The sequence below is a fragment of the Cyanistes caeruleus genome, chromosome Z (genome assembly GCF_971803275.1).
Source record: "Cyanistes caeruleus chromosome Z, bCyaCae1.hap1.1, whole genome shotgun sequence".
Lineage (NCBI taxonomy): Eukaryota > Metazoa > Chordata > Aves > Passeriformes > Paridae > Cyanistes > Cyanistes caeruleus.
In genome coordinates this window covers 29,969,796-29,985,426 of record NC_141732.1, presented here as the reverse complement: position 1 = coordinate 29,985,426, position 15,631 = coordinate 29,969,796, and the positions used below count along the sequence as shown (strand labels likewise).

At 39.4% G+C, this 15,631-nt stretch overlaps 1 protein-coding gene across 50 annotated transcripts in view; it reads left to right on the top strand.

The window, feature by feature from the left end:
- Window positions 1-15,631, top strand: part of ELAVL2 (ELAV like RNA binding protein 2) — an 88,082-nt gene that overhangs the window by 40,077 nt on the left and 32,374 nt on the right. For 18 of the 50 annotated variants that reach the window (XM_086869744.1, XM_086869737.1, XM_086869733.1 and 15 more), the window contains exon 2: window positions 4,028-4,268. In XM_086869744.1, the coding sequence (XP_086725870.1) occupies window positions 4,043-4,268 (226 nt within the window). In that variant the 5' untranslated portion in view covers window positions 4,028-4,042. Of the gene's footprint in view, window positions 1-357; window positions 449-4,027; window positions 4,269-15,631 lie in introns of all 50 variants that reach the window. The other 32 variants (XM_086869721.1, XM_086869714.1, XM_086869703.1 and 29 more) reach the window with 3 other exon arrangements.

The window sequence follows — 15,631 nt, the reverse complement described above, 5'->3', positions numbered from 1 at the left end:
ACTCACTTGTATTTCTTGTCTTTCCTCTTCTATCTTGAAGATTTGAAAACATGTTTTGTGGCATAGTTTCTTTTAGGCATGGTGTGGTACTGGAGGTAGTTTCCAGGGTAGATGCAGGGGTAACTAAACTGCATTGTCTTCTAAACCTTCTTAAAAATAAGCATCTTATTTCACATAAGAAAAATAATTTTACAATTGAATTTGTAAAGATTAGATTGGAATTGCCTCAAATCCAATTAAGCCACACTGCATGGACGTGCTGGGAATATAAATGCAATTACTGTAAATTTGTACAAGCTGATTTGTTGCATTATCTTGCTAATCTAACATACAGTACTTTTTGTGTCCATATTGCAGACGGCAACTCCAAACTAACATGGCAGTCAGACTGTGTGATGTGGCTTCTCTGCTTAGAAGTGGTTCGTGGGCAGCAGAGCCTTGGACTGGGGTCTGTGGGACTTTTCTTAAATTCTGTAGGCTACTTCTTTACATGTTAATAGTGCTGAGGCCATACCAAAGTCTTTTAACCTTCCATTTGGAACGCTAACTCACATACATGTTTCATTATGGGCTGTAGGTTGTGTTCCTATTCTGTGAGAGCCTAGAGCACAGTGGCATACCAAGAAAACTTTCTCTGTAAAATGGTGATCTCCTGTAGAAATTACACTGCAGTGGCTTGCCTTTCTTCTACTGTCAATTAGATTTTAGTACTAATTGAAAATACACAGTGGATAATTGAAGAGGAGTATTGTACTAAAATGGTTTTGGTATGGTCTGAATACTAAATTGCAGTAACTTTGAAAACCTGTATAGTTGTGTTGTTAAGATTACTATTTTAAAATTATATTTGCCAGTCTATTCTAAGAACTTTTTTTAAAACTGTAAATTAATCTCAAACTATTTTTCTGAGTGAAAAATATTTAGTGCATTGTCTTTTATGAACAATTTCTTGTTAGTGGGGTATGCATTATTTGTAAAACATATTAGTATCACTTTATTCAGAGCAGATGGTTCTATAGCTGAGAGATGCTGTAATTTTCAGCACACACAGGCTACTGCAGCTGTTCACTTGAATGTTGGCTTAGGATCCCATTCTTGCCACCTGAACATGAAAGTAAATGTGCAATTAAGAGAGAATTGTTTGTTGTCCTTGTTAAATCCTGCTAATTTTGATCAATGGACACTTCGAATTCAAGAATAAAACACAAAAAGAGGAAAAAGGCAAACCTACATAGCCTCAGAGCACAGCATTTGTGACTACCTTTAACAGGTATGCTAGTGTTTTGAAAAGTGATTTATCTTAATTGGGATAATCTGTAATCTTTTCAGTGGACATGTTCATCAGTGCCAGGAGCAAGTTACCCATTGGAGTTTGTCACAAGGGAAGAAAATGTTCTTCCAGTTGCAGCTCTTCAGGAAAACTAGATCACGCTTTTCTAATGAGTGCTCCTAATAGATGTATCTTTTTTTTGTGTGTGTTGTGCTGAAGTAACCTCTTGGAAAATACTTCAGTATGCAGAGCACAGATCATAGAAATGTGTTCCCAGGAATGTTCAAGTTGGACTTCTAGTAAGAAACTCAACTTACACCCTCTTGTACTAATAGGAGATTGAGTTATGCAGTCTCTGAACACAGCTGACCTCATCAGCTGTTTGGATATGTACTGATTGCAAATGATGCTCTAAACAGAACTGTAAGGACAGACCCTTCAGAGGTCGTGATGCTGCTCTGTGATTTTACAAGAGGCTTTTTTGTGAGAACTACTCTTAGCAGTTTAATTATGAGGCTAAATTTCAGTGATTGATGGATTTCTTTAGTGAATTTCTTGCATTGAAATATGTATTACTGGAGAATTAACCTACTTAATTTTCTCTTGCATATTGCCCTAAACAGTTGGTCTCAAACAGAGTAGGCTGCCCAAATCTTAAATATTAAGATGCCATTAAAAATCCATTGTATTTACCATCTTTTGCCATTCAGTCACTGATCGAGGTGGCAGAGAGCCTTTTGTATATGTGGCAACTTGTGGACAAGTGCTTGTGTACAGGCAGACTCTCTGATTATTTCTGTTGCATCTTGCAGTCATAGTCAGTAACTATGGAGTGAGACACAGTAGACTCAGGTTTGAATTGCAAGTACCTTGGAGATTGTCTGTCTCTAATATACTTGCCATGGACACCTTCCACTAGATCAGGTTGCTCAAAGCTCCATCCAGCCTAATCTTGAACATTTCAAGGGATGGGGTCATCAACAGCCTCTCTGGGCAAGTGCCTTACCACCTCACAAACTTTCAGTTTGAAGAAATACCGCTTTGTCCTGTGCTCTTCAAAAATGGCTCTTTCCATCTTTCTTGTAAGCTCCCTTCAGGTACTAAAAGGCCACAATTAGGCCACCCCAAATTCATCTCTTTTCTAGGCTGAACAAACCTGATTCTCTCAGGTTTGTGACAAATTCTGTGATTTGTCACAGATGTGCTCTGTCCCTCTAATCCAAGCTCTCCTCTGGACTCACTCCAGCAGTTCCATGTCCTTCCTGTGCTGGGACCCCAGAGCTGGATGCAGGGTTCAGGTGAAGCAGAATCCCCCTCTCCCCTGCTGCCCACGCTGCTCTGGATGCAGCCCAGGACACGTTTGGCTTTCTGGGTTGTGGGTGCTCCTGGCTGAGCCATGTCCAGCCTCTCACCCCCAGCACCCCCAAGCCCTTCTCACTGGGCTGCTCTCCACCTGTTCATCCCCCAGCCTGTGCTGATACTGGGAGTGTCCTGGCCCAGATGCAGCCCCTAATGCCTGGTCTTGTTAAACCTCGTGAGATTCCCATGGTCCCACTTTTTGAGCCTGTCGAAGTACCTCTGGATGATATCCTGAACTTCATGCGTGTCAGCAGCACCACTCAGCTTGGGGTCATCTGCCAACTTGTGGAGGGTGCACTCGGTCCGTTTGTCGTGCTCCTAGTGAAGACATTGAGTAGCACTGGTCACAGTATGGACCCCTGAGGGACACCACTTGTGACTGAGGGCCATCGAGACTCTGAACTGTTGACCACCACCTCTGGTGGTCACTTTCTTATCTGTCTATTAAGCCACCCATAAATATTCTCTATTTTAGAGATAAAGATGTTGTAGGGGATTGTGTCAAAGGCTTTACATAAGTCTAGATAGATAACATCTTGTAGCCCTTCCCATGTCCACTGATGGAGTCATTTCATCACAGAAAGGCCACTTGGTTGGTCAGACAGGACTTCCTGTTCTCCATCTGCATTAGCACAGGTTCTAGGTGGATCTGTTCTGTGGTCTTCCAGGCACAGAGAAGTTCTGGAATGGTCTAAAAGTAAATTAAATTCAAGATTCAAATTTAACTGTTCTCAGAGTTCAGGTGAGGGAAGAAATAAGAATCGTCAATTTTGGCAAATAAAAGTATTTAGGATTCCAGCCTGCGATGACAGAGGTTTGACATGGATGTTGTCAAGGAAGAGCGTGTATTTTCCATCCCAGCGCATTCATATATCCTCTAAATATCTCTTCAAAATACTAATCTTGATTTCTGCTATTTCTCATGAGAAGTATTCTTTGGATATAGTTAATGCCCACCTCTTTTTGAAAATACTCAAATTCTACTTCCTTAAAAGCTGCATTTCATGTTTTTTCAGTAACCAGTTGTAAGTTGCTAGAAATGATTACTTTTGAAAGAGGCTAGTTTTGTTTCGTAACTTCTCTAATAAAAAGACTGTGATTCCCCTGAATGGAGGGAATGGCAGAGGATGGAAACTAAGCTTTGAGTGCTGGTTTCATTTAATGAGCTTGTAGAAGACAGTTTATTTGCTTGCAAGGTTCTAAAATATTGTCTTGACTAACAGTTTAATGTCCTTCTGTACTGGTGTTTGCTTGTTCTTTTTCTTGCATGTAGAGGCAGTATATGGCCTTGACAGTACCATTTCTGCATAGTGACAGGTCTTTTAGGTTCTTGTTTGAACTCAACTGCTAAATACTGAAATACAAATTTTGATGGTTCTTGTTTTCTGGTTTTTTCAGCAGGTAATTGCTGCCATGGAAACACAACTGTCTAATGGACCAACTTGTAATAACACAGCCCATGGTTCAGCTACCATAAACAATTGCTCATCACCAGTTGATTCTGGGAACACAGAAGACAGCAAGACCAATTTAATAGTCAACTACCTTCCACAAAACATGACCCAAGAGGAACTGAAGAGTCTGTTTGGCAGCATTGGGGAAATAGAATCCTGCAAGCTTGTCAGGGACAAAATAACAGGTATGTTGGTTTTGGAGTTTTCTGTAGCTTTTCATTTTTCCAACAAGCAAACTTTCAGATGGTATTCTGCAATTCTTTTAAGTTGTGGAATAAAGGCAGAAGGAAGCAGTGCTGATGCTACTGGTCAGAAGGAACCTATATTAATGTTTGAAATTTTATACCCCAAAACTAAGGTTTTTATATTTGCATTTCATTTAGGTTAGTTTGAGTGCTATAAATGCTTACAGGACATTTATCTGGGATTCAGAGTACTAGGAAAGAAGATTCACATGTGGCAAAACAGATGTTTATACAAAGTTTCCTTGAATTTTAATTCAACCTCATTGAAGTTAGATTTCAGCGCTTGATGCAAAGCTGCTTCTTTTCAGCGATGCAGGTGATGAAGCTTGTACCTTGGAAAAAGGGCAGATTATCTTATTTCATGGGTAAAGCTGGTTTTGAATTGCAGCACTTGAACAGTTTCTTTAGGATACACACTTGAATCAATTTATGCTCCTTTGCTTCCTTTTTACTGAACAGTCTCTGTCTGACTTCTGTTGGCTGAATTCTGTTGTTTGTTTCCCTTACGGCTCTGAATAACCAGCAGATCTTCCTGCAGCAGATGACTTTTTCTTAAGACATTAGGTAATGGGTAAATCTGTGAAGCACCCTCCTTCAGCATGGTAGTCTGGGATACTGAAATCACTGCTTTTAGTTGCTCTGGCCTGACCAAACCATAAAGCAATCTTTGCTCTTCAGTGTAAAGAATGTTCTTGGGGATGACAAAGAAACCAGATGGGGCTGGTGGCACAGCTTGCTGTCTTCAGGTGAAGACTGGTTGATGGAGAAAACAAGCCTGTTTTCTCTGTAGGTAATGACTTCAATGCTTTGAAACCAAAGGTCCCTTCTTTAGGTGTTTCCTGACCTCTTCTTGTTGGAGTGGAAAGATGTAAAGTACCATCTCATCAGTTAGTGGGATGGCTGTTCAAAGACACTGGCTCTATCTTGCATATCCCATGTATTTGTCATTCCTTATCAAAGTTGCTTAGAAAGGACTTCAGAAGCTACTGCAGGCCCACAGAAGTTAACCTCAAGCTCTTCATGATCAGTGTTCAGATTGCCCACATCCTTACGTGATGGGTCTGATCTCTATGCCAGAAGCACACTGTTGCTGCTGTGTAGTTTCAAAAAACTCCTCACTTGTGAATAGAGCTGGACTTAATTGTTTCAAGGTGTGATGTTTTCCATATAACATGAAATGATGTCTGAAAAGGATCCTGAATTTAAAGTATGTTATCAGTAGCAGAGAACTACAGAGTTGAAATTATTTGAGATAGATAGATAGTTTTACTACTTTTATCAGAGAGCAGCTCCTCAGCTTTGAGATACGCTTTCAGCTGCCAGAAAAAAATTCTGCATCGGTCTTGTTCCAGAAGGTTTTAGTATTGTAAGTGAGATTGAGAAATACAGTGTCTTACCTTGTAACTGCACTGGGAGCAATACTTCTGATTTAAGTAGCCTGGGGCAAGATAACCTTGTGTTTGTAGATGCTGAGGAGAAAGCTCTCAACTTTCAAGCTTGTTTTTACTCACTTTCAGAGAGTTTTGAAAAGCAAATTTCTTCTTTTCCTTCTAAATTCAGAACAAGGATTGTTACCAGGAAGAAATACGACATGAATTTCAGACCTTTTTTTGGTTTTGTTCCTCTGTTAAAATGTAACAATTCTTTTTGTTTTTCTTAAATGAACTGTCATATGTGCTAGTTACTTGGTGAGTATCTTTAGATTTTAAGTTTAGGGTAGCATAGAAGTTGAAATACACTTCAATACTTAGGATATCAACAAGGTCTGTAATGGCTGGTGTCTCCACCACCCTGTGTCTGCTAGTTTGCCAACAGAGTGAAGTTGGGTGGCAACACATGTGGGCCAATCCAATCCTATCCTTGCCTTAGAGTGCTACTATCCCCCAAGCTCAGTGTCAAAGACTGCGTTTCACTTCATGGCCACTGTCACTGCTCAAGACCAACAACAGGGAGGAAGTAACCATAGCCCACAGACCTCTGGGACAGAGATCAACTTGTTTAGCCCAAAGGGCATCATCCAGTGGTGCTGTGTGTGAAGTGTGATCTCTGCAGCTGTGCCCAGTTAGAAACCACAGTCCTGTCCTGAGAGTCAGAGTTATTCCCCCTGGGATTACTGGGTTGCCAGGCCCATGTGTTATAATTCAGAGATATCATGGCCAGCCACTGTCATCTTGACCCAAATACTCATAAGCATCCAGTGGACTTAAGCCAAGTTATCTCCCACCCTGTTATTCAGCACTCACTCTGTGATCACATCTGCAGCACTGAAGTGTACTTGCATTATTGTAGAAGCACAGAATGTTTTCAGTTGGATGGTACCTTAATAAACATCTAATTCCAACCTCACTGCCATGGGTAGAGGTCAAAGTGCTTGATTTCCTTGAAGCTGTCTACACTCTTTAGGATTGAGAGGACTTGAATTTTAAGGCCTTCCTTGTTTTGTTTCCCCTATGGAAAACCTGTTTGAGGGGAAGGAGGCACCCTGGAGTTTACTTACTAATTTCATGTGAGGAGTTTGAAGTCCAAGTCCTGATTATTTTATTGATTTTTATCTTGGGACTTCTTTGTGAATAAGGGAGAAAGCTGATCTGTGAAGGTTCCTGATGGATCTCCAAGAATGCCCTTCATGGGCAGAACTTTGTGTTGGGGGTAGCATTAATAGTTAAAGTGAAGTCTTCTTTCTCTATTAATGGAAAAACATTTCAAGAGTTGCCAGTAAGAATTAAAGTAGCTGATTGCTGTTTTATTGTTTTACTCAAGGTAAATAAATGAAATGTTGGTAGTATTGACAATTCTAAAGGGTGCTGAACAAGAGTCTCTCTTCATGTGAGAATCCCACTGACAGCAGCATCTGATAAGTGGGTCATGAGCATCACTTTATCTTCACATGTTAACCAGAGAATCTGTCAGGAATGAGTCACTGTGCCTAGATATTTTAGAGTCTGTGTTATGTGTTAACTCTTACATGCTTTTGATTAATGCAGATGTATATCAATACAAATTATAAAACTACCGTGTACATTGATTAATAATAGGTAGGGGACCCTGGTCTCAACAAAGCAACATTACTGAATTCCGGGCAGCCACTTTAGATAACTGTTTAATTTAGTTTAAGTGCTTATACATATTTAAAGGCAGCAGAGGTAACATTTATCATATAATGATAATATTTTATGTAATCTAGTGTTAAGCATGTATAGTTACAAAAAATAAGCTAAAAATACTCTAAATGTTAGGGAAGAGAATAAAATGGAATGAAGTTTAATTATTGGAGCTGCCCCTGGTTAAGCACTTTAGAGAGCACATGTTTTCTGCTTGCACAAGATAGATGGATTTAGCAGCTTTTGGAAAAAAATACAAGAAACAGTAGTAGCTAGCACTTAAAAAGCAAAAAATATCATAGTATGGTCAACATTTTCTAGACCTACTTTTCTGAAACTTGAATATAGGTAAAAATGTGACTATAGTCGCCTTAAAAAAACAATGGCTTCATTCTTTTAATTCCTACTGTTTTTAGTACAATTTCAGTTGTACATGTGGAAGATAAATGTTTAATTTCCACATGGTGGAATAATGTTCCAGTTTTCAGTCATGCTTGTGGCATTCTTAGCTAAACTGAAACTCATGGAATATAGACTCCTTAATTTCAGAAAGCAGCTAACTCAGATGTTTTAAGTTTGGGAAAGTATTTGGGTTTTTTTTGCTTCAAAGCTTCTGTACTGTTCTTTCATTAAAATAATCATGTACTCATAAAATTCACAACTTACTTTCTTCAAAAGAGAACCTGCTCGTAAATAGGTCTGGTTTTCTTGTCTCCTTGACTGTATTTGAACTGGTAACAATGGTTATATATGGATTAAATTTGCAGTTTAGCATTCCTGCTTGTTCTGTCTAAAAAGTGAGGCAGGATATGCTTAGAGACTTAGCCTAGGGCTGTGTTTCACATTCATAGACTTGTGTATGAACTGTGAAGCTGTGGTAATACTTTTAGTACAAGAAGATAGATGCTCTGCTCTTGAAGACTTCATCAGTTCCTGCTGCCTTCTCTCATCTCTGCTTGAAGATAAAGAGTAAGTCCACTTTAGGACATGCCTGCTGATCACTGTTACATGGTGTTTTTTCCAGACTCGGTCCAGCTGCCCTGCTGTGGAGCTTACATGCTGTTGAGTCTGGTCCTCTTACACACTTTCTTCAAAAAAATCTGGATTCCTGTTTGTCTTGTGGCTGGCAGCTGTCTGTCAGACCACTGTGGTGGTGTTTCTTTACAGTCAACCTTATAGGTTCACAGAGTAAAGTTCAAGTCTTCTGTGACCCCTTTAAAAATTACATAGGCTTTTGCAGTCTCGAGTACAATCCAGAGTACTGTTGTCCAGTCTGCAGTACAGTGATGGATACGTAGAGGAAGGGTCACATTTTTATCTCTAACATGTTTCCATAAGACTAAAGCTTACAGGGTATCTTGCTTAATTTTGTAGATTTCATCTTGTCTTCTTGAAGACAATAGTTTCTCAGATACTTTGAAGTATTCTCTTTCTTGTGTTACACAAAGTGAAGATGTAAAATGCAGCACACAATTCAGATGTCTAGACCTGTAGTTCTAGAAAAACTGCCTTAAAGTTGAATGCTTCCATAAAATCGTTGAAGCAGCTGTGTCAATATGTTTGCAACTAAAGTTTGTACAGACAGTTTCAGTTCTCCTGCATGTTCTTAGTCTTCATTAAAGTACCATGGTAATAAATGCAAGGGATTCTGAGTTGGTCATAGAAACAGAAAGAAATTACAGAGTTGGACATAATGTCATCAGGCAGAGCTTGTGTTCTTCACAGTGGTAATACTTGTCACAATTCAGTGTTGGCCATGTATGTGCATCTGATCAGTGTTGTTAGGAGGGACTCTTCTCTACCAGATTCTTGGTTATGGGTCACGCAGTCTCCTCTAGTGCAGTCAGAAGAAACACTTGTCACAATGCTGAATTAGTCAGCCAGAACAACTGGGGCCATGACTTGGAGCAGGATTTTCTTTTCTGAGGGGTAAGTGGCCTGTTTCAGCAGAGAATGGATGAAAAGTTCATCTCTTAGAGAGGGTTCTTACACCTGCTGTGACTTGGACAGCAATCTTTTGGTAGTCAAGGGAAAACCTCCTTGTGTCATTAGTGGAAGCAATACACAGTGTGTTATCTGACTGGCTGCTTGAATCTAGAACACGTGAAACTCACTAAGCTCTGCAGTGTTCACTCCTCCTATCATAACATTGTAAATGTTTTTGTCTGGCAAGGGCAGATCTGTTGGAAACCTTATGCCTTGTCAGTGCTACTGCATATCTAAAACTCATGACTTTGAACGTGATCTCAGTTGAGCCTGGGCTGCCAGTTTCTTTCAAGTCTCTTGTCACTGTTGCTCTGAGCAGTCTTAGCTTTCTCTTCAGCTCTAAATCTTACACTTCCCTTAATGGAAGTCTAATTTTAGGGTACATAAACTAACCTTACAGGAAGATTGAGAAAGAAAATACGATCATGCTTTAATCTGAGGCTCTTAATTTGATGCTTCTTACTGCCTTGAAGATAAGGTAGGAGGCAAAGTAGGTTTTACTTTTTATGCCCCAGAAGAAGCAAGAAGGAAGCAGGAGGAGAGAGTTTGGTGTATCTGTGGAGGGGATTAGTGTTTAAAGTTACTTTATTTACAGTGTAGAAAGTTTTAAGCATTTCCATGGGAAAAAAAGATAATTTTGAGCATAGTAGGGCAGTGAGTAGCTGGAATTTCAGGCACTTATTCATACAGTATGAGTGCCTGATACAGAGAGTTCTAATGGATGAACAGAGCACAACTTCATCATGTTTCAAGAAAGGCTTGCTATTTTTTTAAACTCCCCAAATCTTTTTCCTTGTTAGCCTTTACTCCCAATGTGTTTGATCTTTGCAGTCCTATGTCGCTCTCATGCATCAGATGTTTTGTGCACTTGGCTGGGAGAGTAGAGTGATTTGGTAGCTGAAGGAAGAACTAGTTGAAGCTGCCTGCTCTTTAGTGGTGTGCTGAGTCTGTAATATTCAGGGGTACTTGCTAGCTAATGCTAGGTGGTGTGCTGAGGTGAGTGAGCTTTTGTCAGCCTGACAGTTTCTGATTAAGGCAGGGTTGTGGACAGAAGGTGCTGCCTGGAAAAGTGTATCTTGCCAGTAGATTATGTTATGCAAAACTTGACTAAAAATGTGAAGTTAAGAAGAGAAACCAAATGGGATTGGAGGCAAATTTCTATTTATATGAATTTGTATATATTTGTGGTGACAGACTGCTCTCTGGAGCATCTTGCTCAAGACCTTGACGCATAGATCTTTTGGGGATGGGGAGGGTTGATCTTAAAATCACCTCTGTAATTTTCAAGTTTGTTTCAAACTCTGCCAGTGTTAAAATGCAGTATCTGGTGTGGCCTAGGGACTTGGTGAGTTACAGCACAAAGTTAATAAAGCGATTCTGTACTTCATGTGCTTGTTGCAGAAAAGTGCAGCAGCAGAGTATTGGCTTACTTAGCTAGCTTGGGTGTTTGAAATACCATCCTACAGGGATAATCCTGAAAGAGTTAAGTTTCAAAGAAACGTTATGTGTGGACCCAGAGCACAACTGACATCTTAAGTCTCCTAACCGGTTGTAATTAAATGGTTCAACGTTCCTTCCAACCCAGGCAATTCTGTGGTGTTTCATATTTCTGATTGCTATTTAATATTACTGAAAAATATTAAGCAGTATTTACTGTACCTTTACATAGTAAAGGCATAATTTATTATACTTCACATGTCTCCTGGAAATGAGTCATGTAAACAGGTGAGGATAAAGAAAATTGTTTCATCTTGTGTTACTCAAGAAAGCACTTAATTGTCTTTCTGCTTTCGCAGGCACAACGCTGTTTCGACTTTTCAAAGTTCATAGGCTTTGTTTTCACAGGTAAAGGAGGTAGAAAAGACCTGTTCGACTGACCTACCAGAGATTCACTCATAGTGCTAACTTTGTGGAAGCAAGCTCTTTTTTAAAATGGTTATTCATCCATATATTAACGTGAACTAATGAGTTGATCTCAATATATAGCATAAGCAAGAACTTGATGTTTTAAAAATTTAACTCTTTTTATATGACTAAATATAACTAGGGACCTTTCTGATTGCAGAATCACTGCTTTTCAGCAAACATTGTGCCTTTTGATGGAGATGATTGCAATATACATTATCCTGCACCTTTCCACAAACAGATTACCATTCACTTTTGTCAGTGGCTGCCATAACTTGCAAGAAGCTGTGAAAGCGTTGGGGTTTGCAAACTTGCTTTGGTCCTGTAGTGATGTGGACTATCTCACATGCTTTTTGCTTCATGCTGGGAGTCCCAGGCTGACCGTTTGATATATCTTACACTGTGTACTTTTTCGTATGTGTATGCAGGTATGTGTTGCTGTTACATCTTGGTGATCAAACAGCTAGGCCAGCTGTTTGAATAAATGTTTGATTCTAGTGGAAGCTAGTGTGTGAGAGACCTCTCGTAGGCATAAATTTTTACAGCGTAACTTCTTTTCAGGGTAATTGTGCTGTGAAGTTAGAGCAAAGTATGAAGGTATGTTTCAGTGATTTCTGTCTCAGTTTGGGTAGTGATGTAACTGACCTGCATGCCCTGGAGCTCTTTCACTCCAAGGATGTAATGTGGATTATAAGGACCTGTATGTCCCTACAGAAAGTAGATATTTCCTCTTAGCTTCCACAAGCTGAGTGGTAAGTAATAAGACTCCAGCATGCAGGTGGTTCTAATAGGTTCATGTTTGGTCCATGTATTGAGGCAGCTAATATATCGTGTTGCAGAAGCAAGACCTTAAAATACATTGAAGGAACTTTCTAGCTGCATGTGTTTATTTTCCATAAAATATATGTATAGCTACATTTTATTTTCTTTCGTCATGGTACTTAACAGGCAGCTCTTACTACAAAAATTTGCCAGACTGCCATTGTGGTTTTCTGTGTACAACTGCAGAAAAGGGCTTACTCTACTATTCTCTGGAATTTTTCTTCCTGGAGTATATCAAGTCAGAATGGAAATGGAGAGCTATAGAATGCCATAGAAGAGAACTATGCAAGCCTATGGCTTTAGTGACCCAATACTTTAATCCACAGTAAAGAGAAAATAACTGAGAGGGCTCAGATCTTGTACTTTATTTTATGATTCCTTTAATATTTTTTTAAAATCTACTAATTCCCACAGTTATCAAGGACACAACCATATTATTTTCAAAATTTCTGCACTGTTGACCAGCTGTTGCAATTACTTTGGTTTTACCTTTGCTTATTTGAGGCATTTAGCAGAATTTACTAAAACAGAAGGAGATTTTTAATCTGAATTCTTTCGTGTCTTCTGAGTTTCTGGATCTGTTGTGGATAAAGTATTCTTTGTAGTCTTTCTTGTAGCTGTGGCTGTGTGCATGTTAAACCAAAGCTCTTTTTGAAATGCACTTGGAGCCTAATAATGCTACACAATTGTTATGAAGTCTTGCATCTATAGTAAGATGTGTTGATTATTTTAGTTCCCCCCCCCTCTTCCCCACCACCTTCTAAACTAAAAATGCCAGGTTTACTTGTGAAAGAATTTTGCTGTGTTCGTGTAAGAATTAATTGTTGTGGAGACATACTTGAGTTTCAAATAATGAAAACTTCAGCTTTTCTCAACATATTTTTTTCCTATGTTCCTTTAGCAACTGCAAAGAGAAACGGCTTTTTCCAGCTATTTAGTATTACAGATTAGTAGTTGTTCTTGTTAGTTAATTGCAGCTGTTGAAACTGGAAAAAAATGTCCTGCTTGTTCATACTTTCAAGCAGATGTTTTTTGAGTTGACAGTTAAGACCCTTTACTAGGGAAAGAAATTATGTTTTGAGAACCATTTATTATTTTTTTTACGTTTTTTTTATTCATCAGTAAAGACCAGGAAAAAAAAATCAAAACAGAAGCATGTGATTGAAAGTAACATTGGAAGTTAACCTATGAAGAAAGTTCCCTAGAGCAGGGAAATAATTTTCAAACTTGACATCATGGCACATTCCAGGATGTCTTTCAAAACTCTGAGGTTAAATAGCAGGACACCTGGACAAAAACCAAACCAAAACAACCGTTCCAAAGCAGTATGTGTTTCTGTGAAGTTCTGGAAAAGAACTTACATTCAGGTGTGTTCCGCTTTTGGCTGGGAAGAGAGTTCCTTTATTCTCAGCAGCAGGTACAGTGCTGTGCTTTGGAATCGGTGTGAAAGCAATGTTGATGGCACGCGGCTGGTTTGGCTGCTGCTGAGCAGTGTTTACCCTGAGCTGAGGACTGCTCAGTGTTTTGTGCTCTGCCAGCGAGCAGGTGTGGGAGCATAGCCAGGGCAGGGGACCTGAACTGGCCAGCAGTGTGTTCCACACCATAGAACCTCATGCCCAAATTAATAATCTGGGGGAGTTACCTGAACTGGGGACTGCTCATGGTTCAGGGATAGGATTTGGTATAAGCCAGTGGATGATGAGCATTTTTTTTTATCTGTCACTTGTTTTCCTTGGTGTTTCTCTCCTTTTTTGTTTTATTTCATTAGTAGTATTTCATGTTACTTTGTTTCAGTTACTCAACTGGTCTTCACTGGCAAGCTTTTTTTTTAACTTCTCCTGTTTTGACAAGGATGTGAGGGGGAGTGTTCTTAGATGTGGCTGTGTACTTCTAGTTGCCAGCTGGGTTTAAACCACAACAAACTGTCGTGCCAGTTTTTAACTCTGGTGAGTACATTGCCACAGGTTTTGAAACACCTCAGGAGTAGAATAAAGTGCTCTACATCCACTTGCTTATTTAAGGTGACTAGGTAGAAACATTAAGGAGAATATGTAACACTGCTGGCTGTATTCCTGACAAAGAGTAAACTGAACACAAAAGACAAAACTGGGATGCCTGGAACATGTTACTGCTAATAATGGCAAAAATTAAGGGTATAGGTAGCTTCCAGAAAAGTACTTGGTTTGGCAAATTCCATGGTGTTATTTTACCTTGGTGTGGTAAGGATCTTCTCCTTGTAATATGACAAGCTAGTTTGTAAGAAAGTGTGGGTGTCTGGTTCAGTCTTCATTATTTCAGGTAGTTTGTGGCTGTTTGTTATGCTTAAACACGAGGCAGTAACGGGCATGATTCTCAGTGTTCTTCCTCCTTTAGTGTCCCTGAGTATTCACTGTTTCTTGTGCAACAGCATGCACCTTCCCATGCAGTTCCTGCTTTCAACCATGCTTTCTGGCATTGTGATTTTCTGTTTTGACAAATAACCTGTTAATAACCTTCAGTTGTTGTCTCTTCTGGCTTGTTGAACATCTTTCATCAGGTTCATATAATGCCTAGCATCCGTTGTACCCCCACCACTTTATCCTGATGCTGCAGGGAAGAACCAGAACTGCACTATCACTTTTGTATCCAGCAATAACAAGCTTGGGTTGGTGAGGCACCAGATGAAGAATTACAAGGCAGGAGGATAGCACCAAATTAATAAAGAGTTTGAGATTATACATAATCTACTTACTGTGTGGCAGGATATACTGTCAAATACTTTGATCAGCGTTTGATCCTGAATGAAAATTCATTCTTGAACTTCCATTATTCCAGATCTAGGGAAATAACTGAGCAATGGTTTGGGAGAAAGGCATTGAAGTATCAAATACTGAAATCTAGTAGCGATCATAGTTTACAGGTGTTTTCGTACATGCTGCTCAGCCTTACCTGCTCAGTGATGTATGGGTTGTGTGTTCAGTAAATAGAATCCATCTGCTGAAACTATAAGCAAACTTATTTGTTATTTAACTTAATAAATTAGGGATTGTTCAATGACATATGCAGGTTCCCTCATTTTGCTAAGTTGTTCTTAAAACTCAGTTCAAGCCTTAATGTAAACTAAAATACAGTTTGAAGCTTGAACAGTGACTTACATTACAAGTAAATAGAAAGGTTGATTGTATTCTCTACTTAATAATTTAGCCCTTCTTGTTCACATTCATGTAGGGAGTTTCAGATACAGTGCTATGCTTAATTGAGTTGTATGTCTGAGTGTGTGCTCCTGGCCTTATTCAGTGCCAAGATAATAGTGTGGTAGTCTCCAAGGCATTAATCACAGATGACAGTAGTGACTTAAGAATATGAGGCAACTTTTTGTAGAAGAGCTGGTGCCAGCTGAATGATACTTCATCTTGGCTCACAAGTCCTCTGTGAGGTTTTCACTCTGCAGGATCACTCTAGCACTATCATAAACATTCCAACAACTTGAATTGCAAAATCCACATAGAC